Here is a 25,837-nt window from a genome sequence, read left to right on the forward strand (position 1 = left end):
CATTGCCAAGACGTGGCAGCCCCCTTAAATTCAATCAAGCTGCACCAAATTTCACACATTATATTAGTTCCCTAAATATGACAGATAAAAAAAAATGCACCAAAACGAAAAGTGTTCCTTCTCGGCCCAGGACTTATTTTTAGGTTTCGTGGATATCCATTTAGTAGTTTTTATTTAGTTGGATAATCCTTTTTCATAGCAGACATTTTGACCGACCACAGCAGGACTAGCACAGATCTTATTTATAGGAACAACAATGGCTCTGTTCAGTTTAGGTCATAAGACAATGTGACTGTGAGGCAGCAGGAACAACAACAGCGTCCTGAGACTGAAGCAGCTACATGGAATTCAGCCATCATGCACTCCCACATTCTTTTTCTAGTCAAAATCTCTGTTGTGAAAAAGTCCAACAAAGAGGAAAGAAGGAATTCATTACTATTCTGTAAGATTTTTTAAAAATTGATCTGATGTTGCTGTTTTAACCTGAGGGACATATTTACCATATGCATATTTAAACCTTTCATACTTAGATACAGCATCTGTTTGCTCAGCTTTTCTTCATTTAAGTTTATCTGCAGAAAGTAGAAACACACATTTCACGTGAAATCTGATGCAAATTCTTACTTTAATAAGATTCTTTCCAGTCAATATAATCAAAAACATTTAAATCTCCATAATCAAAATATTTAAAAACATAATTCATAGACATTCATGTAGATAGACACAAGACAAACAAACAATAAAATATCCAACTACACGCTGTTCCGTTGACGACCAGGTTGCCGAAGGGATGAAGATGAAGTGACTTCATCTGCTGTTGAGGAACTTTCCATGCTCCTCTCCTCGAGGCTGGAGAAGCTCTCCGGCGATTTTTGGGCCTACTTTCTCCTGAAATAAAATATGAACATCAACCTCAGGAGAGTTTTCTTACACAGCCATAAAAGTATATTTATTTCACTTTAAATGAGGAAATCTGAGCCAGAGAGAAAGTTTACCTTCAGCATCCCGTCACGCTCCCATTTGAACAGACCACAGTTACTGTAATAGTAAAACAATTAGTTATTCATGTGATAAAGGATAAAAAAGACAGAAAACAACTTATTAACATTTGATTGTATTCCATAAGTCAAGGTACTACTCCAGTTTAGCTTCCACTCACTATTGCTGAACTAATGGAAAGTAAACCATTGCAAATTCAAAAAACAGTAAATGTGAGAGAGACAACAAAAGCTGGAGACACAGCCGGAGTCTCACCTGCAGTGGATGTGCGGCAGTCTGTCCAGAGCGATGGCTCTCTGTCCACACGGACATTTGAAGAAGCGTTTCAGGGCGTCGTGCCACCGCAGGGCGTGGTTCTCCTCCACACAGCGATCCGCCGGCTTAAAGTAGGTGTAATTACACTGGAATCGGCAGAACATGGGGAAAAAATTGCTTAATTCTCCAACTCCTGAGATGGTCAGAGGCCACCAATCATCTCCACCTTGATTATTACACTGACATACAAACCTTAGCTTAAAGATTTTTTGAAATAGCATCACATACATTCACTAATCCAAGCCGCTCAGTACCTTTTTACAGCTGACAGCCCGACACTTCATCTCTCTGACGCCCCTCATCTTGTCCTCCATCTGCTCTTTCTTCACCAGAAGGTCAAAATAGCGCTCCTGCAGCTGGTACTCCGCCTAAGTCAGGGGAGAAAGTTTCTTTAGTTTCCACACATTTTACTACGATTAATATGTACAAAAGCATCTGATGTCAAAAATACAAAGAAAAATTAGATGTATTTTAATCAAACTGGGCTATGAAAATAGATGCACGGGTCATACCGCTTGTAGCACAGCGCCGTGGCGAGATTTGGCGTTGAGGATCTTCTGGAACTCGTCTGACTCAATGTAGCGGAGCTGTTCTCTCTTCTTCTTTTCGGCTGGCTCCTCTTCCTCATTGCCGGACGATTCACCTGTTCAGGTAAGATGAAGAGCAGGTAATGAGAAATTTACTAATTAAGCTAATTTACTGTCGAAGAATTCTGAAATGAAGTGAACATTTCTTCATATACGTTAGTGGATGTCCTGTCCTGAAAAACATAAACAAAAAAAAACAAAAAAAAATGTGTGTGTGTGCATGTACCTGGGGGTGAGGTCAGATTCTTCTCCACCCGAGCGTTGATTTCCCCGTCATTACTCCTCTTCCTCTTCACAGAGTTGGGGTCTTCCTTTTTGAGCTTCGTCCCTTTTCCTCTCAGTCTCTTCAGAGCAGCCAGCTTGGCGGCTGATAGGCTCAGAGCGCTGGCCGCAGGGGCCGGAGGGGGGCTGTTCTCAAAGAAGAGGATGTCGTCCCCCTCGGAGAAGCCTCGGCCCAGGGTGGGCGCATGGGGTGCTGCGGGGCTTTGTGTGGATCTGGGGACCTCAGAAGCTACTTTCGGGGACATCAGACCACCTTGGGCCCGTGATGACGTCGACAATCCGGGTCTGACCCCTGCAGAGGTCTGCAGCGCCCCTTTCTTCATCTCCTCCGCTCTTTGTCGACGGTTCTGCAAAAGCTCCCGCTGCATCTGTTTCTGCTGCTTCAGCAGGTCAGAGGCTGTGATGGACTGAACTGGAGCACCAGTCGCATCTGTGGGAACTGAGGATGGACAACAGAACAATCCGGAGAATATCTGGGCAATGTAAATACCAGGCTACCAGTCAGGTATCGACCCATACAGACTCTCCATTTTCCATTTCTAACCTCATTAGAGCCTCAGTGAAATCAATCATTGTTGTCAAACTGAACATTTGTTATATATTCCACCTAAATTACTAAGCAAACAGGGCTGTGTACCTGATTTGCTGCCGTGGACTAAGTGCTTCTTCAGCTGCAGAGCTCCTGGTGTTGGCATCGACATCAGACTCTTGAATTCACTTGTACAACCTGAAACTTCGCCGGACTGCACACCTATATAGAAAAAGAAAGAAAAGCACAACAAAATGAACTGTAGAGAGAATTCACTATTAACAAATCCTCAAAATATTTAAATATTTTTACATTTTTTTAAGAAGACAACTTTTTTAGCCTGTACTGGTAATAATAGATAATGATCTATGATCTAAACAAGCAATCTGACTTATAATTGTGTAAGCAGTATGTGTGTGTGTGTCTTCCTACTTACCGAGCCTCTTATCCGCGCCTTTCACAAACAGCTTGTCCAGAGTTTTCTGGACGGGCTTGGAGGACTTTCTGTAACACACAGATGTGCTTGTGAAAATGCCAGGAGGCCGAGACTCTGGCCAATACCCACAGTGTTGCTGGCTTTAAAAACACCAGTTAGTCTCCACAAGTGACTTCAACATACACATAGTTAAAGTGCAAATATCATTTATGCCACAATCTAAACTGGGATAGTTGTTATCTCAGTTTGAATGACCGTGTCATTAAAAAAACGTTATATGTTTGCCATTGGATGAGACTAATTTGCAAGAACACACAATCAATCTATTGACTCACAGTGACGAAGCGCAGGCGGCCGAGGAAACGCCACCATAGTGGAAGCCGTCCTGACACAGCCGGTCCTTCAGGCTGCCGCCTTTCCCTTTGAACTTGTTGGGAGCTTTTCCAGAGAATGAGGACTGCAGCTCCGCCCTCTTCGAGCTCATCTTCTTATACTGGGCCTTGACGTGGTACTGGCAGAACTGGCACTCGTACTGTAAACAAACAAGCACATAGAAACAATGGAATATTGATCCGTGGTGAGGATGTGGACTTAAAAACACGGGTAAACTTAGGGAAAGAAGGAGCTTGAAAGGATGCACACACCAGGTTGACAATCTGAGAGCAGGGGTCTCCGTTCTTCTTCATGCCCTGGCAGTTGCCGAAGTCTTGAGCTTCACCCATCAGCAGCACCTTCTGTTGGTGATCCACCGTCAGGCTGACCTGTACAAGTTCACCACAAACTCTTACTTTCGGAGTGAGGTAGAGGATATATCATGTCAACAGTTTTTTCAAGATTCTCTGAAATTGTCTGTTCCTCTCATCTCATTATTTGAAAAACTGGAGACAGTCGATGATCCTTGAGAGAAAAGTCTATGATTTTTATCGGAAACCTTCTGATAAAACTGTAATTTTCTTAATATTAAAACAGGAGAGTTTCAGGGAGATCCATTCCTGACATGTCATTCCAAGTTTAAGTTTAGGACCCTCAGATGAGGGAACCAGGCTTGTAACTGGAAGATCAATGGTGGGATTAGCCAGAACTGCATGAAACATTTGGTTGGGGAACCTGAAAAATCAAAAAGCTCCAGCAGATCTGTTCAGTGGACATCATATTTAACTGGGGATTTTCTGACAGTTGTGAATGTTGACAACTGCTCTCAACAACACTAAATTAATAAAAGGGGATGATTGGAGGAGTTTGCTGCACAAACATCAAGATAATGAGAGAAAACTATCCTCAAAATGTGCTGCTGGGAACTGGAAACGTCCAGACTGTGCACTCACCCCATCGTATCCTTCCTTCTGCTTCATGGGGTTTGGGTTGAGGAGTCCGATAACGGTGCCCAGCTCTGTCTTCCAGTGCTCTTTGTGGACTTCGCTAAACAGCAACAGAGACACAAACACGTCCAGGTTGTGGAGGTCGTTCAGCTTCCAGATGCTGAAGGTTTTGCCCTGTAGAGAAGATGCATTTAGACAGGAGTGTGATGGAGCACAAAATTCTCCAATACATTTTAGATTGGATGGAGCTTTACTGCTGCGAAAAAAAAAACTCATCACAGAGAATTTACACTAATCACAATTTGAAGTCATACGATCTAAAATGTACCCCCATTTTTTGTCATTACGGGGATATGGCTGCACTGAATGGAAACATGGGAAAAATGTTTGAGAAAAGCACAGAATTTGTTTTAATGGAACGCGAAATCCATATTTGTAGTATTGCTGAAAAGTTTGAGTTAATAGTCAGTCAAAATCCATTTATCCAAGTTTAATTTATTTGCAGAGCTGCTAGAACCTGGAGATTCCTTCCACATGATTGACAAACCTGTCTTGTGCTAACAACCACAGTGCAGATGTCACAGTATCTTTGTTTCTTAAACTCATAAAACATACAAGAGAAAATGTAGAACTGGTGAAGACAACAACAATATTCATTAAAACACAGACAGTTACAATCCAAGATGGGAGGAAGGTGCATAGACCTACACTGCTGCTGCTCTGTGGTGTGGCCTTGTGGACCAATACTCCAAACGTCACCCAGTCACTGTCCTCCAGCTTCTCCCGAGCCAAACAATCCGGCACCTGCGACAGACGGATCAGGCGGCGGTCTCCCATCCTGCGGTCCATATCAATGGAGGAAACCCGAGGTTTTCTGAAAAAAAGAAAAGAAGCTTAGATTCAGACCAAAAAGCCTTTATTGTGAATGGATCTTTGCCCTTTAAATAAAAAGTAAATCACAAATTGTCTGTGTCCTTACCTGAGCCGCAGTCCTGAGTATTTCTCAATAGCCACATCTTTAGGGAGAGCAGGGAGAGAAGAAGGTTTGGGTGCCGCGGTTGCAGCTGGTGAAGGTTTGGTGGCCGGAGGTGAACGCAGAGGCTTGTAAACCTTGCTGGTGCTCTCCAGAGGCTGGAAGGTGCCACCGAGCTTTATCTCCACCAGTGGCCCCCTTTCCTCTGAGGGGAAAACAGAAAGAAAAGTACAGTCTTCAAATTACAATTAAGGAACATTTTGAGCGATTCTGTAATTTGTGAAAAGATGGTTTAAGTGCAAGTTTCACCTGGTGATGTGCTGGGTTTGGCTTGGTGGGCTAGCCTGGCTTTGCGTTTGAAGGAGTCAATGTTATTCATCTGGTCGGAAAAGTCAGAGGACTCTTGGACCTTCACCTTTCCTTCTCTGACTGGAGTGGATGAAGATGTTGCTGCAGTCAGAAAACAGAGACACAGTCATCGTCTGTTTCCCTGGCAGATTTTTATTGTACTTAAAGTGTAACATTAAATAGCAAACAACAAAACATTTACCCGCTTGTGTCTTCTGTGTAGCAGCTGCTGATTTTGCCGGAGTCACTTTGGAGGGGAGCTGTCGGGGAGGTGTTGGTTTGGGGGTCATACGTTTAGGAGCAGCTGACCTCCCGGCTGTCCTGACTGGAGTGGATGACGGGCTGGAAACCTTCTGACTCACCTCCAGCTGCTGCTGCAACCTCTGCATCTGCTCTTGCATCTTTCTCAGCTCCTCTGGAGAGGGAAGACGGCTCCGGGGGTGAACACAGACTCATCCAGCAACGTTTTACTGAACTAAATTACTTTGCACATGAACAGATTTAAGGAGCGACTGCTGTGGCACAAACCTTGTAAATCCTTCTTGGATTTGGCTTCTGCTCCACTTGATTTCCCTGTAGTGTCTTTCTCCTCATTTTCAATGTCATCCACATCTCCAAAGAGATCTGACACCACGCCCTCCGTTCCTGCATTCCGCTCTTCCTCCTCTATGCCCTCTTTGTACTCCTCCTCCTCGTTGTTGTCATCATCAAACAGGGCTTCTAAGTCGTCTTTCTGCTCCTGACCGCCCTGTTCTTCAACAACATCCTCGCTCTCGGCCAGCAGCGCAGTCAAGATGTCCAGATCATCCTCACCTGAGCAGATGATGAGTGTAAATATGTTTTCTTGAACTATTGGTAAAGCATATTATAAGTCTTCTGATACTTACTGTCCATTTTAGGGATATTGATGATGGGGCGGATTTAAGGTGATCTGGTGACCTATAGAGAAGCAGAATAAGAAATTGAAGAGAATCTAATTCAGTAGCTCTTTAAGTTAAAACACATTTCTCTCTAGAAACACCTTTTCAATTTAACTTCATTTTCATTGGTTTGATCCATAAAATCTGCAAAACAAACTGAAATGATGATCCAGACAATTTGTACACACTATACTTGACTTGTTGGTAAACTAATCAATATTTAATCTTTCATGGTTTGTCAATCTACATCAATTTCAATGTGTCTTTCATCCCTTATCTACCCCTTTAAAATGACATCTGCTGCTACAAAGACCCATGATACTTAATCCTATCATGCATATTTTCCTCACATTAAAATGTTAAGGACTCTTCCTGTAGTCAACAGGTTTACAGTTTTATTTATATGTTTACTTCACCCAATACTGCACATTTGTATATGTTAAACAGGCACTCTGCAGTATAGTGTCTCAATTCTCTGAAGCTATTTCAAGTATGATCTTTTGTCTTGTTGCACTAGCAGCTTCAGCCAATTCGCATATTCTCTACATAGGTGAGTATTTCATTCAAGCATGACACTATTTTAACGTATCTAATATGGATACAAAAGGTCAGCGGTTTGATTCCCAGACCTGCAGGAAACATTTGGTTTTGGAAAGCGAACAAGATGGACATCGTATTAAAATGTGGATGTTCTGTTCTTACAGATGTGAATGTCTGCTCTCAACAAAACTAGCAGCAACATCAAATTCTTTGTTGTCTACATTGGTAAACATAGGCTGTATATTATATGACACTGTATCAGATATTAACATATATATGAGGCTGTGACCACAATTAAAACCCTGCTCATTTCCAATATGACTCTTAATATTAAGTTACATGATTGATACAACTTTAACAGCATAAAGTAAACATTGATCATTTCAACCTATGTAAGTTTTCTAAGGAGCTGTATTCTGAGAGAAATTGAATTTCCATGTTATCATGTGTGTCCAGTAAATGGAAGCACCATTCCCACTATGTATACAATCTGTAACCCAGTGGTGCTGTGACAACAGTCCAGCACAGATCTGTGCAGGAAAAACTCTTGTCTGACTATTAAAAAAAACTCCCATTCTGTATAAAAGAGTTGAGTATGATTAAGGTTCTTCCTGTGGAAACTGCAGTATCTCAGAGGAGGCCATGCCTTGGTTCACTGGGCCCATTTAAACGGACATTTAATGTTCTAGCAGAGACTTGACTCTCAACTTTGAGAGATTAGTACAATGACATGTCTCTGCGCATTTCAGAATGAAACTATTGAGACAGTTTTATAAAACACTTTGAGTTTTGAGATGACAGCCGACTCACCTCGAGAATCTTGTGAAGCTATGGGTCCTTCGCTCAGAAGCAACCTTGACAGACTTTTTAAACACGTCCGGTCTGTATATATAACACAAACGTCCCTGTAATCAACAGTAACCACAGCTTTGATCCATTACTACAGTTATATTTAGTAAAAACGTCCCATTCAGTTCGTCTCGTTTCTTCTACAAAGACTCAGAGCGAGGGAGAAAATCTAAACTCGCGCTAAACGGAGGACCCCGCTGTGTTGTCAAAGCTGTGATAGGTGGCCAATAATTTGCCTTATTGAAGAGAAGAGGTATCTGTGTCGTAGACTTCGACTAGCACTTCGACCAAAAAACTAATATTGAATTGTTCAAAATTTATTACTTTTTTTGTGATTAAAGAAAATGTTACAACAAAATCAGTTTGATATTGTTTTTTTATTTTTGTTTTTTTCAAGGCGAACCCAAGAGCCTACAATATGTATTTACATGGCTGAGGAACGGGCTGTGTGTAGGATTATTATATTATTATGCCCATAGTTTCATTTTATTTATCTATTTATTTAAAACTTATTTTACTTTTGAACCTATGATTTTGTGTTTGTGCATATTAATATACTGCACATTTATATTGATTCGCTCAGTTTTATATTGTTGTTGTAAATGTTTTTGTCTGATAAATATGTATTTTTTAATAGAAAAGTTACAATAAATAAATAAACCAGATAGACCTTCTTACATTTTGTCACAATGTAAAAACAGATTAATTATCATCATGTAAAATATGGATACTAATCGTTTTACAAATCTAAGTATTTACTTCAAGGTTCTGATATTAGTAAAAGTAGACAGCAGTTTGGAAATCACTTTATTTGTTATATTCACAGAACTACAACATAGATTCAGCAAGCCTTTATAATGGACAGAGCACAGAACCAACATGGTGTTGAGGCCTCCTGGACGTATCATACAAAGGCTGCTGCTGAAAGTCATAGGTTGATTAACAAATTAGGTATAGTGTGTTCTAATTCCCAGATATCATCTGCAGAGGCAGAATAAAATATATCCTCATAATAAAATGTCTACATGGCGAATTCTCCTTTTTACACCAACACCAAAAATAACAGCTATGAGCCCAAAATCTCCTTCTCAGGCTAAAAAAGAAAGAAAGAATTTAATTATAATTTGACAAAGAAACATTTTTTAAATAAAGAAATTGCCTTAAGCAATCAACTTGGTACACAAATACAAATTATAAATTCTCAGCTTTGGTTGATTCGTTAATGAGTGCTCGGCCGGAAGGTAACACCACACTTAAATATTGTCAAAGGGTTCATACAGTTTCCGTTTGGATGTTCCAGATTTCTTATGCCTCGAAGAATTTCCCCTTCAGCTTGTTTTCATAGCAACAAACAAACAGCATAGACACAAAACCTACAAGAGGACGAGTCCCACAGTATTATTTATGTACTATTCTGAATGTTTTCAGCATTTTCAAACTTGAGACGCCAGCTTTTTTAAACAATTTCCTGTGCTATAACCCTTGAAACAGCTTTGGGAACCATTGACTTGTATTGCGGTAAGTGTCCCTATCCTACAGTGAATATTACTGATCTTACAGGGCATGTGAAGAGCTATCACAGGGACCAGAGAAGAGGTACATGTCAAAGCAGAGGAAGACTCAGATAAAGGTGCTAATGCTGCTGCTGTTGTCATCGATACTGATGATGACGGGGGGGTCTAGTTGATGCAGTCCATGATGTGACACTGCAGGGAGTCCAGGTCTGGCAGGATCTCATTGCACTTGGGACACGCGTGTTCGGGAATGTTCCCCTGCTGCCAGTCCGTACCTGAGGGTTAGAGACATTGATCACAACATGAATCTTCTGGTTAGATACTGAACAAGCACTTCCTACCAGCTGCGATCAGAGTCCTGCATGGGTCCATGTTTTCAAACCTGCACCCGCCTGCCCCTGCAAAGCTCCATACCAGATACAACCCATTACCAGCTATTAACTCCAAGTCTTCCACCCGCCTATTCTGGGTTATGGCCTCTTTGTTTTTGCAGTTGAGTTGTGTTGTTAGAAATGTTTTTGTGAATTGTCAGAGCACCTGTGCTCCTTCAGCTGTCAGTGTGTTTCCTCAGTGATGACATAACCAGCTTGTGACTAGAAAAGCTGATGCATTTTGGAACTTTTTACAAGCAGCAAAGCCAGTGACAACGTGTTCACCACTGGCTATTTATGACTTTATGTGAACCACTTCCATGTACTAGCTAGTGCGGAAGTGAAGTAGTCAAAGGTTTTGTTATAGTCTTTCACAATAAAACAATTCCTTGCAACCGACTAGGCTTCATATCGGCATGTTTTCATAACATGTTTTAAGTTGCCCCGTATGGTTAAAGCTAAAACAGCTTTGTGTCTGCTGGATTTGTAAGTGTACTAACATACAGTATTTACCATATCAAATTCATATGCACTCTATTGTACGCAGCCTGGGAGGAAGGCGTCTTTGTAAATCAAACTCAGGGTGATAAAATAAATGAAGTTGTACCTCTTCCAACCAGGGATGGGCCGGCTCCACGTTGATTTCCTCCCGCAGACACATGTCTCCTCTGCATCTCGTTCAGTGAGTGCCTGTGGAGACGGACAACAAAAGCCTTCAGTGAACAGAGGGCACACTGACAAACGACTTTAGAGTCCAGGATATTGTACAACTAAAAACACTTCAAGACTTCTATTAGCTTCCGTACCGGCCCAGTGACTCCATCTCCTCCTGCAGCTGCGAGTTCTGCTTCTTCACAAACTCCAGCTGGGCAGCCAGACGCTCCCTCTCTTCGTGGAGTTTCTCCCTCGCAGCTCGCTCAGCGTAGAAGTCCGAGGAGTAGACCTCGGCCTACACACAGCAAAAAAAGCATGATGAACACCGTGGGACTGAAGGGAGCCATGTGAGCTCGATACTCCAGGTCTAATGCTGGACAACATGTAAGCACTCAACGTCACATGAAAACATGCAGTCACACACTGACCTGCGCCTGGAACACAGATATGGTATCCAGCTCCGACTCCTTCATGAAAATCTCCTGCTTCATGTCATCAATCTTGCTCTGTTTTACTGCCAGAGCTTCTTCTGCTGCAGTCAGTCGAACCTGCAGCTCGTCCACAAAATCCTTCTTCACGAGCTGAGACTGCCGGAGCAAAGGGCAAAGGTCAAGCGTGACTGGATTTAATTTGAAAAATCGTTTCTATCACAACTTATGCCAGGGAGCTTTGACTATTCATCACAATCAAGGTCATCTCCTCTACCCCTTAGAGATCTTCCAGCAAACAGCTTTTAATCTTTGAAAATCAGGCAACCAAAATGAAGAAAGTACAGCAAACCAAGTGAGAGACGGCTGTATATTTAAAAATATAACTCCTGATACTGATATTAATGGCTCCGGTTCTCCTGCCTGGTCTGAGTTCAGCCTGCAACTCGCCTTCCCTCTTCCCTACTGAATCAAATTCAGTATGTAGAATATTTTTTCAAAACTGGATGTAGCAATTTGACATGTCTAAATTTGCTCATTCTGATTTGGGTATTTTTTCATAGATTCTTCTTACTGAATGTATTTTTCATCCTAAATAATATAATATTAATATAATATACTATGTTTCTAGTTTAAATGTTCATAAACCTGCAGATACCACTGCACACACTTAAGACAAGATTTGTTGCAACAGCTTCAGCAATACATTTACAAATAAAAAAATAATTTGTGTTGACACACTTTGTTGAGATGTATTAATTTAACTACAAGTTGAGGTTGTAGTCTGCTGTGATTTTGAACTAGACATTATTATATTGTGAGGTGTTTCTAATTTTTCATCCTCTGGAGTGCATGCACTCCAGTAAAACTACAACCCTAATTTCCGTCTTAGTTATAAAGATGTAGTTTAATTTTTGCCTCTGGTTTAACCTAAACTAGAAGATCTCCGCTGCTCCAGATTTACACTTGTATACCTGCATGTAGTTTGGTGTAAAGCATTTGAATAAAAAAGTCCTCATGATGCAACACAAAAATACCTCTCTCTTCTTCTTCTTCTCCTCCTCTATGAGCTCATTGTAGTCTTCAAACAGTTTGGTATAGGCGTCCTTCAGCTGGCCTAATGTGTTTCTGTGAAGGAGGAAGTTACAGGTGAGTCAGGCTCAGGGAAAATTACTGTCATGGTGGCTCGAGGAAAAAGGTGGTTTCCAGTGCCTAACCAGTTCAAACATTATGCTTTGTCATTTGCTAAAGCCATTCAACGCAGCAGAGATTCAAACGTATCACTTGGCCTGCTGATGTCTGTGTCTGCTGTATTTCTGTGTGTCCTCTGACCTCTCCTCCCCGGCCTTCTTCTGCTCCATCAGGCTCTGGGCCTGCATGCTGTCCAGCTGCAGCTTCAGCCGGTCGTTCTCCGACTGAACCACCTGTTTCTCCACCAGCTGAGCCCTCAGAGTCGCCACGTCCTGCTCCACCTCCCGGTATCTAGAGCAAGGAAACGGACATCAGACACGGAGAGGAAACATTTGTACCAGTTTTGTAATGCTTTTTCTGCATCTCCCTGTATTTTTAATTTAAATTAAGCAAAATTTAAACAAATTATGGTAACCTTAAATTACGGTTGCACTCATTCATGGGGCTAGATGTTACATATGTTGCATATTCGCGCATGTGTGTGTCTAACCTGTCCTGCAGGTTCTTCTTCATGCCTTCTGCTTCGTCCAGCTTGCTCTGGGCATGCTGCAGCTCTTTGAACAGCGTCATAGTCTGAGACTTGAGATTCTCCACCTCAGATGGTGTCTGAATATTTCCAGAATGGCACACAAACATTACACATTAAACATTTCTCATCAGGCAAAGCAGACACAGCTTCCTCTTTTAAACTGTTAGCGAGGATAAACTACAAAAACGTGACCATTTCACACAAATAAATAAAACATAAATAGATAGATATGGATCTATCGAGAATTGAGTACAAAAAAAAAAAAAATACCTTCTCTTCCATCCCAGAATCCTCTTTGGTCACTGTGATTTCTGGCTGTGTTGTCTGTGTGGATTCGTCTTCAATACTCTTCCTCTCCCTCAGCTCTATAACTCTGTTGTAACAAATTTCAAGAGGTGAGATTGAATGAAAATGTTGCACTAATAACAAATTGAAAGAAATCTGTAAATGTGAACTAAACGGCATTACTGAAAAACAATCAAATAAATCCAATATGGATGCAGTGGAGTGTTCTTTAATGCTTAGGTCACCTGGCGGTAGAAGCCTGCAGCTCTGTCTTCAGCTGATCGGCTCGCTGGGTCTCGTTCCTCAGCAGCTGCAGCAGCTGGCTCACCGTCTCCTCCTTGGTGCTGTCCAGCCGGGACGCCGTCATGCTCATGTCCAGACGTGTGCTTCGCTCTGTGCCGCACACGTTGTTCACGCCATCAACGCCTCCATCCTTTGAAGAAAAAACACCCAGTTAGACGCAAAAATGTAGTTTAAGACCATAATCACAGGAGAAACCTGATTTGGATTTTTTCTATTCTAGACACAATGCTAACTGCAGGATTGATGAATACTACACTGTCCCCATATCACAGTTTGATTGGTGAGTTTCAATGGAGACATTTTTGTTAGAGGTCTTTCCTGGCCGGACTAGAATTACCACCATGCTGACTTTGACCTTTGACCACAAAAATCGAATCAATTAAATTTTGGATCCAGGTAAAAGTTTGTGTCAAAGAAATTCTCTTGTGGCGTTCCTGAGATTGCTCATTCAAAGTTGCACTGATGGATTCACAGACCAGAAAACATAGTCTCTAGTTGCTGGCATAATAACAGAAAATTCTTCGGGAAACACTCGCTCGATATGTGTATCTTTCTAATTTCTTTTATATAATATGTGTGTGTAAACGCTTTGCATCTTACCGAGACCCTGATGATCTCGATGAAGGAGTCGTCCTGCGAGTCCTCGTCCGCCTTCAGCTGCAGCTCAGAGTTCATGGCCACCAGGTCGTTCTTCTCCGCCTGCAGGCGAGCAACATGGGCACGCAGGGCCTCCACCTCCGCACTCTGTTTGGACGATGTTGCCTGGAGACCACACCACATGTCAACAGTGTTAATTGGGTTATAATACACTAGCTTAACATAGTGTAACACAGGAACACAACAGTGTCTCTCAGCTGCTCCAACCCTCACCTGACTCCCTCCTGGAGCTCCTCCTCCTGCTCTCCCCACCACCTCCAGCCTCCTGCTCAGCTCCTGGTTGTCGTGGGTCAGCTCCTCGATGCGGCCTTGAGCCTCCTCCAGCTTGGTCTGCAGGAAGTTCCGCTCCTCCCGCTGCTTCTCCCGCCACACGGTGAGACCCTCGAAGCGCTCCTTCATCATCACGTTGGTCTGACGCAGGGCCTCTGGTGACGAGAGTCAGACAGAAAGTTTGAATAAATGCACATTGTACTGAATTACATTCTTCCTCAACTACAGCGTCAGGAAAACAATCTGACCTTTGACCCAAGACGGCACAGCCAGTCCAGATAATGACTTGGACAGAGTTCTGCATTGTTCAACAACAAATGACTGTCTCCTCAAACACGAGCCTGCTGCTCTGACCACAACCTCCTCGTCCCTGGCACTCACCTTTCAGGTCTCGGTTCTCCTGGATGAGGATGTTCATCTGCAGCAGCGTGTCCTCCAGCGGGCCCGACTGACTGGGAGAGCGAGCGATGTCGCCGTTTATCACAGGGCCTCCAGACGCCATGATGCTGAGAGGAAGGAAATAAGAGGACAATTTAGCCTTCTAAACCTTTCTATTTAAGAATTTACTTTAAAAAATAAAAAACACAAATCAACAGACCCTCAGATATCTTTCTCTCCCTCTCATGTTCTTTTCTCTACATTGAGATATTGAAGATCTTCTCATCATCATCATCATCATCATCCTCACCATCATCATCTCTGTCCGTCTGTCTGTTATATCTGTCTGACCTTTGCTCTGTCTTTCAATCCCTGTTTACTTTCGTTTTCTGACACACACAAACCCACCACCCTCTCTTGTTCTCTCTCTCTCTCTCTCTCTCTCTCTCTCTCTCTCTCTCTCTCTCTCTCTTCCTAGTAACCATTATAAATTACTTGTAAATAGCCAAAAGGTTCACTATGAAACTAACTGGATAAAGTTGACGATAATAAAACACATTTTAGTTCACTAGCTACATTATTAGCTATATATTGCTTATTGTGTGTTTTTTTTTCTTTCTATGGTATAGATAATTGTGAAAACCGTGAAACCAGGACAATAATAAATGTGAAAACATCCCCAGGATTATTTTCTATTCATTTTCTGCCTATAGATCCCTTTCAGCTAAATGGGACACACTGGACCTTTAAGTATGATCAACTTTATCTGCTTGTTGACAGGAGCCGGTGAGTCAGTGATTCCGCCACAGACAGGGAGTGATCAGGTCACATGACTGATCAACCATTAAATAATAAGACAGCAGGGAGCCCCTGTCTGTCCCTGTCCTCACACACTGACCGGAAACAGGTCTCTGATGAATCACACAGTATTAATAATGGAGGGATGTGACAGGACAGGTCGGTCACTTCATAAACACGATGTGAAACACAGAGAGGTAAACAACAGCTCGAACCCGTCGTGTGACGCCACAGACTCACTGGTCCCACGGAGATAGGTGTTGGGTTGGAACCCGGTCCTCTGTGGGCCTGTCCGCTGTGCCCCTGCTGCCACTCAGTGAAAAGTTCAACACCGACTCACACGACACGGAACACGAGTCCGAGTCCGAACTGACTGCGTCACACGGGGTGGGGGGGTATAAGGGGTTTAAGGTCGTTTCACTCACCTGCTGTAGGAGCCGTGGAGCTAAACACAGTTTGTGTGTTTGTGTTCGCAATGTCTTCAGATCACAGTCATGGAGAGACGGACACACACAAGTGTCCCGCAAGCCAGAGCTCTGTGCTGACGTCAGTTCACGAGCAGCAACACGGCACTTCCGGGAAGGGATTAAACAAATAAAGTTCCACTTTGATACTTGATGTGTGGTTCGGTCAGGAAAAGGTAAAAGATTGGAGATAAACCTACAGCAACACATTTATAATACATGGTTTTAAAGTAAATGTAAAATAACAGATTTTTACTTTATTTAATTTTTTACTAAAATGATACATAGAATTAAATTAAATGGAATTCAATTCAATTAAATACACAACACGTGGAAATAGAACATATTTCAAAAGGTAAAACGAACAAATAAAATCTAATCTCCCTTACAGTTTAACGGACCATATTATACAACATTATTGTATTCAGAAATCACTTGATTCTTTTTTATTTGATCTAATGACCCAACTAACTATGTTGTTATGTCTAAATACACTAGACTGAACCTCAATAAAAAAATTCAGTTGTAGTTAAGTAGTTTTGTTTTCGTTTATTTTATTTTATTTTTCAGGCTCACTTTTTTAACTTCCGGTCCACACTGGTCTAATTATCGTTTTTTGACGCAGCTCTGACTTGTGTTGCTTATTGCAGGGACTTTCATTTCCTTGAAATGATGTCATGCAGCAGCAAAGATGTGTATATAACGCGCAGCAGCGTCGGTGGCAGAGCCGCAGCTTTACAGGTTCATCCACATGTTTTATACATCAGCTGCAGTCTGACAGCTGGGGGCGGGGCCTGCTGTCAGGGTATTTCCCTGCTAGAGTCACCTTGCACTTCGAGAGGGGAGGAACTGGAGTTTCCCTGAGACACACCCGCACAGTCATGTCTTATATAAATGTATAATACAATTAAACAGAACAATAATATAACCAATCCCAGTGGAAAATCTAACACTGCAAAAAACAAATATTAGACTGTAGTGGAAAATGTATTCTGCTAATATCATGGTTTCGAAATACCAGTTTGCCTCTTTTATTTGTATTCATTTCCATAGCAACCTTTCAATTAATCCATTCTGAGCATTTGTTACGCAAAAACAAAAACAAGCACACGTTGCATTTCACTACAACGGCCACTAGATGTCAGTGATGCCCAAGCAAACCACGCATGACAGTGCAAGGGGGCCTGTTGGTGGTAGGACTGATGGAGAGTTTCATCAGTCTCTTCTTCAGCCCCACTGGTCCCACTGAGCTCCCAGCAGAAGGTCTTTCAATCCCTCAAAGCCCCTGGATCTAGGACCAGGAGCACCATCCCTGTTCCTCCAACACCTTCTCTTATCATGGACTTAATACTGACATGGACCAGGAGTCCCCAGAACCAGTGGTGGAGGAACTACTCAAAGATTTTATTCATGTATTCAATATATTTATATTTGAAATTCCCACATTGTGTTTGAATCTACTTAAAGTCAAAGTACTTACTGAATGCAGCGGTCTACTACATCATATCCTGTATATTCTTTAAAACAAGAATAGGACAGACCAGGGATATCTGATGGCTGAGACTCGGCCTCTTCCAAATCCATTTTATTTCTTCATCAGTGATGCTGCTCTTGCAAGAGGTGGGGTCTAATGGTCACTGCCCATTAGACCCCACCTGATTGGATCAGTATCTAATCACCTCTCCGTATTGATTACTAAAAACATTTTAAAAACAATGTGAACATGTGACACGATGCATTGTAAACGTGTATTGGAGTAGAAAGTACATATATTTGCTGATAGATGAAGAAGAGTAAAAGTGGGAAGTACCTCATAATAAATCTACTTAAAGTAAATTAGGATAAATGAAAAATGTATCAAGCACATAATGAAGTAAATATTCTTCATTACATCTGACCATTGCCTGAAACCTAGACTCACCTACATGTAAGTCCATGTCAGGAACTTTAAGTGTCCCCTGGAAAACAGAATTTAGGACACTTCCCTGGGGAAGTCAAAATCCTTCAGTGCTGCCTGGAAACTACTCAAAAGCTTCTATGTTCTCTTAGATTAGACACCACTTTTCTACCTCACTGAGGGACCACTTGTTTTTTCATGCTTTTTGAATCCTCCTTTGATGCTTTCAAATGCCTAATGGTTGAAATGATTTCTATGAAAGAGCAACTTGTTGGTTTGAGAGCAGTGAATCGATATATTTTAAAATTAAATAAAATTTTCAAAAAAACATACTTATAATTTCACTACAGCGACATATGTATCTGTGAGAGAAATATGCATACAAATCTGAAAATTATAGACCAAAAGTGGCATAGCATAAGGGAGGCAAAATTAGATTAAGTTGTTCATTGATAAATATGGACACCAAGTCTAGTTTTAAAAGCGATAAGGTTGAAAACCTATATTCAAATATGTACGACAGACCACAGCCTTATAATTATGAGCTCAGCAGGAGTGCAAGAGACCAGGGGCAGAAGAAGTAACAGCCACAGGAGAGAAACACTAGAAACAAAGAAAAAAAACACATCTTGTCTTAAATGAATTAAGTGATAACATGTAATGTTCTGAATATGTGTTAAATTAGGTTTTACGAGTACATTATCTCGTTCAGCCAGTTCAAAATAGAGTTCATCCCACTTATCCAAAACAAATAGCACTTGGATGCAGTGAACGTCCCACAAGGAAACCTCAGATGTCAGAGCGTCACATCAGACCGTGAACGCAGCACCGGTGCGCTCTGAAGAAGCTCCTCTCTCTCCTGCAGCAGCAGATGAGAGAGAAACTCCACGAACACAACAGGTTGGAGCTGTGGGACTTTCTGCGCTTTGATCTTTATACTTTTTCATTAAGGGAAATTGTGCAAAATGCAAATCTCTGCATTGATGCTCGAATGGAATGTGGAGATTTGACTTTTGGGTATTTTGGGTCAAGTAGAGCATCCTGAAGCGATCAGGTAACCACCAGAAGTGTTGACTTCTTCACAAATAACACTTTTGAAACACGATATTAGGAGCTGCATCATCCAGTGTGCTCACGGACTTCTTCGGGATGTTTTCTGCGACTCTCCTCCTCACTGCGCTCTGCGTCCTTGCGCACATGGGCACTTTGACGCACGGCTGCCAGCTGCCCTCCGAGTGGCGGCCGCTGAGCGAGGGCTGCCGGGCGGAGCTGGCGGAGATCATCGTGTACGCCCGAGTCCTGGCTCTCCACCGGGAGCCCGTGGGCGGCGGGGAGGGCAGCATGTACAACTCGCTGTCCTTCGGGTTCGGGTACGGCTACGAGGGCGCAGAGGAAGGGCTGCTGTACTCGGCCGAGGTGGAGCTGCTGTGCGACCAGGCTTGGGGCAGCATGCTGGAGGTACCCACCGGGTCCAGGCTCAACCTGACTGGGCTGGGGTACCTGTCCTGCCAGTCCCACACGGTGATGGAGAACTACTCCTACTTCTTCTTCCTCAGGTGAGGATGCAAGGCCTGGACACACACACTGCAAACACACCGATGCTTAGACTCTGAATATAACTTAAAACTTACTCTGAACATTCTCAAACACACAAAAACTCCCAAACAAAAGTGCATTTAGTAAAATAACAACTCTTGTCTTTACATTTTTGGAGCAAACTATGTAGAGTCAGACTCCTGCACTTATAATACAATGTAATTCTGAGGTGCTGGCTGCTTCAGCATTTCCATTAAGGGACTGGAAATGATACTTTTCCTCCTCAAATCTCCTCCTGTCCATGTCTCCTCCAGGATGGACGAGAACTACCACATCCTCCCCCACGGCGTCAACTTCCAGGACGCCATCTTCCCGGACACCTCTGAGAACAGGCGCACGTTCTCCAGCCTCTTCCAGTTCTCCAACTGCACCCAAGGGAGCCAGCCGTTCCACACCTTCAGCCCTGAGTGGGACACCCAGGAGGACAACAGGGTAACGGCCTGTTTCAACTACCACACAGACACACACACTCACACACATGCACACACATGCTTGTGGTGATGAAGTGTGAATTTCATTTCAGTGTGTTGGAAGGAAAGTGTGACCGAGTGAGGTCTTGGTTTGTGTGTGGGTGTGTGTGTTGTGCCAGAGGGTAGTTAAACTCAGATTCTAGGGATCCTTACCACATTCCTGTCAGCAAAGCTCAAGTAAAGATGAAAGATTAGGTATCCACACACAAGCACACACACACACACACACACACACACACACACACACACACACACACACACACACACACACACACACACACACACACACACACAAACACACACACACACACAAACATACACAAAAGAAATGATTCGCCTCTTTGATAGAATTCCAGCGTGTGATTGGTCCTGTGTGATCACGTCCCAGCAAGTTGAAGATCAGAGCGATCGCTGATTGGTCAATGTCCGTCTGTCTGGCTCCTCGGGATACTGGTCGTCCAGGGGTCAAAGGGCAAATAGCAAAGGTCCACATCCTTGTGCAGACAGCAGTTTGAAAGTGTGTCAATCTCGCTGACTTGAGAGCAGAGTTAAGCTGAGCCCTTTCGACAGGAGACGACGGGCCGATGCGGAGGTTCAAGCATTTATCACCTGCTCTGACTGAAATAAGCAGGTCGCACCTTGAACAAGACAGAACAAGGAGGAAACACACACAAGTGTTTTGCTTTAAGTAGAGCAGATGGAGGAGAAACTGTTGAACGTCGAAAGCAAGCATAGTTTAGCTGTACACAATCGCAAATTACTTCAGGCTTGAATTCATCTGTTGCTACTTGACTCCAATTGACAACGCTTGACTCTTAAAACGTGACTGTGTTTGTCGACTTGACGTTGAATTGGGTCTTCTATCTCGTGACATGAGATTTGACTTGGAATTGTTCCAAAATATGTTTGACCCAAAGTGTTTCCACAGTCTTTTAAATGTTTTTTGACTCGACTTGTGTTGAATGTCTTGAGACATGGACATGCTCCAAAACAACACAGATTTTAACCTAGTTGCATCATTAAGGTAATTAAAAAATCAACACATTGCAGGTAATTTGCACAAAATTACTAAATTCACTTGTATATCATTGCCATCTCAGATCTTTTGCACTTTTCAGTGGAAACTGCACCTTGTTCCAGACCGAGCCAATCTCTGCCTGCAGCGTTCCTACAGGTTGACATGGCTAATGGTTCCTGGAATGGTTTAAAGGAGCGGGAGGTGTGGGTGGTGTCGTCCTCTCCCTTTCTCTGCATGTTTGACCTGCAGGTCTGATCCATGAGGTCAGAGGTCAGACAGACAGGGTTTAAACGCGCTGCTCATTTAGTGGACAGGCACCCGCATGCAGAGGCTGTGACCCTCAGGCGAGGCCGTGGCGCCAAGCGGATGTTTCGCTCCGGGAATTTATGGAGGAGTGTTGAGATAGCAGGACCTCCTTCTTCCACTTCATGTCTCACCTTCCCCGCCCTTAGAAGAAGATGAAAATCAGATTGGAAGCTAAAGAAAACCCCTCTTGCCTTTCTTCCCCCTCTGTTTGTTTGGGCTGCAAATGAAACTAAATTAAAAAGAGAGACAAGATCTTATTTCTAATTTCTTCGTCCTGTATTTTGGGTTTGGTCCAAAAGGGTTTCTAAAGCATTTCCACGGTCGTATCCCTCTCCAAGTGCGTGGAGGATTCAAAGAGATCCTCCAGCTGGAGGTTTGCTTCTGGTTTCCGCCTCGTGGGAACCAGACGCCCCTCCACAGGGAGAGACAATACACTTCCTCCACTTTTCTGCCAAAACCCTTCAATTAGCTTTTGTTCAAAGCTTCTTCTTATCGGCAGCGTGCTGAGTTGCTTTAACCATGAGCCAGAGGTAGAGACTCTTGCAAGATCGGTGTATATTTAATACAGATTTCACTTATCATGGGCGCTTTAGCCTTCAGGTCACGGTGAGATAAAGACGAATTCCCCAAATACCTCTAAATCAGCACTTTTCTCTGTTTACGTGCGGCCTAATGACATGATTGTTGCCACAACGAGAGCCAACTCTGGTGGTAACTGTCAAGTAAACACCTTTAACAAGTTCTCTGTGCCATTAACATTTTTATGTGGACGCTTACTCTGCCTGTTTCACTCAGTAGTTAAAGCTCAGGGTGAATGCAGAATGCAGTGTGTGTCTGTGTGTGTGTGTGTGTGTGTGTGTGTGTGTGTGTGTGTGTGTTGTGTGTTTCCCACTGTCTCTGTCTCATCTTTGTTTTTCTTCCTTTCTCTGTCTCCCTTCTGTTCCTTTTTATCTCTTTATCACTCACTTTCTCTCTTCTCTGTCTCTTGTTTAACATCCCTTACACACACACACACACACACACGTCTCAAAATAAAATTCACCCAGGAGGAAGAGGAGAAACCCTGGCGACCTGCTCATTTCCAAAAGTTCCGAAATAAATGAGCTCTTTTGTTTACAGTCTCTATTTTCCTAATTTTCCTCCTCTGTCAGTTTTTTTTTCTAATTCAAATTGTTTTTTTAACAAGATAAAATTTGTGCTGTAGTCTGGTCCAGGGGGAAATATATTGAATATCACTGTGCCAAGGCTCCTACATTAAGTTTACTCCCATTAAACCTCATTGAATCCCCCATGTGGTTGTTCAGTGAAGTAGGACAGACGACATCCCAGAGAACATGAAGCTTGTTTCATCGAGTTATGTCAGGCTTCATAGAGAGAAGAAAACATCAGCAGAAGTGAAGATGTCGTAGAATTAGTGATATCTTAAAAATATATATATATATATATTCCAATCCTGGTATTCACACTTTCCTCTGCTGTTGGGGTCAGCACAACAAGTTCACAACATAGACATCAAAGTATGAGATGTATGGGATATAAACAAAATAATGATATGGAAATCTATCTATCTATCTATCTATCTATCTATCTATCTATCTATCTATCTATCTATCTATCTATCTATCTATCTATCTATCTATCTATCTATCTATCTATCTATCTATCTATCTATCTATCTATCTATCTATCTATCTATCTATCTATCTATCTATCTATCTATCTATCTATCTATCTATCTATCTATCTATCTATCTATCTATCTATCTATCTATCTATCTATCTATCTATCTATCTATCTATCTATCTATCTATCTATCTATCTATCTATCTATCTATCTATCTATCTATCTATCTATCTATCTATCTATCCATATGTATGACAGTCATCTCCCCTTTGTTTTGACATTCAACTGTGTTGGACAATAGAGAAACTGTCTTTCTGTGTTGCTGCATTTAAAACGTAGCATACTTGTATTTAAGGACATTGTGCGCATTCATGTGTGTGTGTGTGTGTGTGTGTGTGTGTGTGTGTGTGTGTGTGTCTGCACATGTCCTCTAAATACTGTTTATACAGATGATGATGAACAGCAGGCAGGTGACACCCAGATGTTTTGACAGGTGGTGTGTGTCTGTTGGGGTCAAGCAGCAGACTGAGAGTCTTCCTACGACAAAGAGTTCAAACTGTACAAAAAAGAGTATCAGTGTTACAGGAAGAAAAAGACTTAAAGGATATTTGTCTCTTGTTCCTTGTTCTAAGGCAGCGGCTGTGCAACAGCAATGTTCCTAGTTGGAGCCTCTGTTGCTTGACATGTCCTTGGTGAACTGACTATAACAAATAAACATGGAGAAAAATACAAAAGTTCATACATGTCATCATTCATAACTTATCTTTGCTGTTAAAAACATTATTTCAAAGTCAAAGTACCTTTCACTCGATGAATATATAAATTACATATTTGGTAATTTCAAATGAAGCTGGATTTTTTTGTGGAAATCCAAAACCTACTTTCACTCCAGTAACAATAGTTTGTCATTTTGGGAGATTGCTACCATTCATGTTTTTCTCATGAGGTGAATATTCACCTATTTAGAAGATAAGTTGAAGAGCTAACTCTGTCCAGCTTAAACTTTCTTTGTCCCCAAAGGGCAATTTGTGTTCATAGCAGGGGCTACGACACATAAGACATGAAACATAAACACATCAAAGAACATGAACATGATCAGCATCTTGCTATCCCTAATACAAACAGTCATCATCAGGGACATCATAGTCGACACCGTCACCACCTCCAAACATTCAAGAACCACGTTGACTCATCAATCAAATAAATCCCATTTTATTTGTATATCCCATATTCACAAATCACAATTCGTCTCATAGGGCTTTAACATGGTGTGACATCCTCTGTCCTAAACCCTCAACAAGAGTAAAGAAAAACTACTAAAAACCCTTTTAACAGGTAAAAATACGTAGAAATCTTAGAGAGAGACACATGTGAGGGATCCCTCTCCCAGGACGGACAGAAGTGCAATAGACTCTTGTAGTGTCTCATGTCATGTCAGCACTGAAGTTAAACATCATTGTTCCAAACCTACACGAACAACAGTGATATCTTCTTCTCATCTCGATCTTCTCTATCTTATCAGCTACCGCTTGACCAAAAAGCTGATAAGTGTATTTCCTTAAATGTATCAGTGAAATTATACCAGTTATCAGAAATAGCATCCTACAACTGCAGAAATGTGAAAAAAAGCCACAGAGAACATAAACTGTTGTGGAAAAATGTGGTGAAAAAATAATGTTGTGTAGGTTTAGTGTACATGGTGTAAGTTTGTGTTCCTGAGGAAGGAAAACGCACACACAGACACGCACACACACACACACAGACACACACACACACACACACACACACACACACACACACACACACATGCACGCACACACACACACACTCCCCACTTTGAGAGCGTTCACCCCTGCTAACCCCACATGGTTCAGGTCAGCTCTGCTCTAATGATGAGAAGGAAAATTAGGGCCCCTGCAACATCAGAGTGCGTGACCCTCACAATGTCAGGGAGGGGGGGGGGGCGACACAGACACACACGAGCAGCGTACACATTCTCCTGGTGTGTTATTGAACCACGAGCAGGGCGCCTATGTGGATAAATACAAATGACGAGGGTCAGGACCTCCACTTTTCCCAATGCTCCCTCCTTCCAAGTGTGATCGCAGAGGAGAACTAGCTGTGCAGATCAAAAGACCGATGAGGTTTTCTTTCATTTTCCCAGAGAGGCTGCTGGGAAAATCCCATCACCAGGGCTCCCACACTAAACAACCAGCTGACGAGATGGCAACTGGTGGTTTACAACTGTTTGTGTAGCCGTTACAAAAACACACCTTCCTTAATGTTCACTAACTTCCACACTTTTCCTCTCTGTCCCCCCCCCCCCCCCCCCCCCCCCACAGCTGATGTGCTCCTCGGTGCAGGGGGCCCTGTTTGAAGAGGAGGAGCGAGGCCGGAAGCTGCAGGAGCGCCTCTCCGGGGCGGAGAGGAGGAACCGGCAGCTGAAGGAGCGCGTTCGCAAGGTGAAGCGCTCCCTGAGGAACGCCCGCAAGGCCACGCGCAAGGCCGAGCAGGAGGTGCAGGAGCTGCAGGAGAAGCTGAAGGCCGTGGAGCGGAGGGAGGGGCACCACCTCAACGCCATCACGCAGGAGGAGCCCTCACCGGGGCGTTATGCGAGCACAGCGATGCGCCAGCGGATGCAGCTTTAACTCCTCCCACCTGCCACAACCTGCCACCCGCCTGGACAGAACACTGGCTGTGGAGAGGGAGAGGCTGCTGGGCGGCCTCTCAGGAAGGGGCGGGACTAACAATTATCCTCATATAAGAGCAAAATCAGCTGTAAAGTAATAATCCACGTAGGTTTGTCTTATTAATTCTCTCTTTTATATCTTTGATTGCAATTACAGTGAGGGTTAGGATGATTCCATGGTCACCGAATCCAACATTTATTCTCTGGATAAGCAGCACTTCTTGCTCCGCTGACTTCCTGACACTCAGCACAACTGTGAGTGAGCGACAGTAAAAACATCAGCAGGCGCTCATAGGA

At 42.7% G+C, this 25,837-nt stretch overlaps 3 protein-coding genes across 3 annotated transcripts; 1 reads left to right on the top strand and 2 right to left on the bottom strand.

The window, feature by feature from the left end:
* Positions 1-807: 807 nt before the first annotated feature.
* On the bottom strand, positions 808-6,682 carry mcm10 (minichromosome maintenance 10 replication initiation factor). The gene is made up of 17 exons (XM_061080318.1): positions 6,676-6,682; positions 6,317-6,601; positions 5,991-6,203; positions 5,750-5,890; positions 5,447-5,645; positions 5,176-5,341; positions 4,474-4,641; positions 3,793-3,909; positions 3,484-3,680; positions 3,149-3,234; positions 2,821-2,934; positions 2,128-2,622; positions 1,827-1,957; positions 1,569-1,682; positions 1,255-1,400; positions 996-1,038; positions 808-888 (listed from the first exon to the last, which is right to left on the bottom strand). The coding sequence occupies exons 1-17, from the start codon at positions 6,680-6,682 to the stop codon at positions 808-810; spliced, it is 2,703 nt and encodes a 900-aa protein (XP_060936301.1).
* A 2,208-nt stretch (positions 6,683-8,890) lies between these two features.
* Positions 8,891-16,033, bottom strand: optn (optineurin). Its single transcript, XM_061072000.1, has 13 exons — positions 15,901-16,033; positions 14,681-14,805; positions 14,243-14,454; positions 13,973-14,134; positions 13,315-13,502; positions 13,055-13,157; positions 12,746-12,861; positions 12,397-12,546; positions 12,102-12,192; positions 11,065-11,223; positions 10,789-10,931; positions 10,590-10,672; positions 8,891-9,886 (listed from the first exon to the last, which is right to left on the bottom strand). The coding sequence occupies exons 2-13, from the start codon at positions 14,799-14,801 to the stop codon at positions 9,777-9,779; spliced, it is 1,638 nt and encodes a 545-aa protein (XP_060927983.1). The 5' UTR covers positions 14,802-14,805; positions 15,901-16,033; the 3' UTR covers positions 8,891-9,776.
* Positions 16,034-18,985: 2,952 nt separating this feature from the next.
* ccdc3a (coiled-coil domain containing 3a) lies at positions 18,986-25,499 on the top strand. The gene is made up of 3 exons (XM_061081002.1): positions 18,986-19,395; positions 19,606-19,864; positions 25,194-25,499. The coding sequence occupies exons 1-3, from the start codon at positions 18,986-18,988 to the stop codon at positions 25,497-25,499; spliced, it is 975 nt and encodes a 324-aa protein (XP_060936985.1).
* The last annotated feature ends 338 nt before the right edge of the window (positions 25,500-25,837 follow it).

The sequence above is a fragment of the Limanda limanda genome, chromosome 1, assembly GCF_963576545.1.
Source record: "Limanda limanda chromosome 1, fLimLim1.1, whole genome shotgun sequence".
NCBI lineage: Eukaryota > Metazoa > Chordata > Actinopteri > Pleuronectiformes > Pleuronectidae > Limanda > Limanda limanda.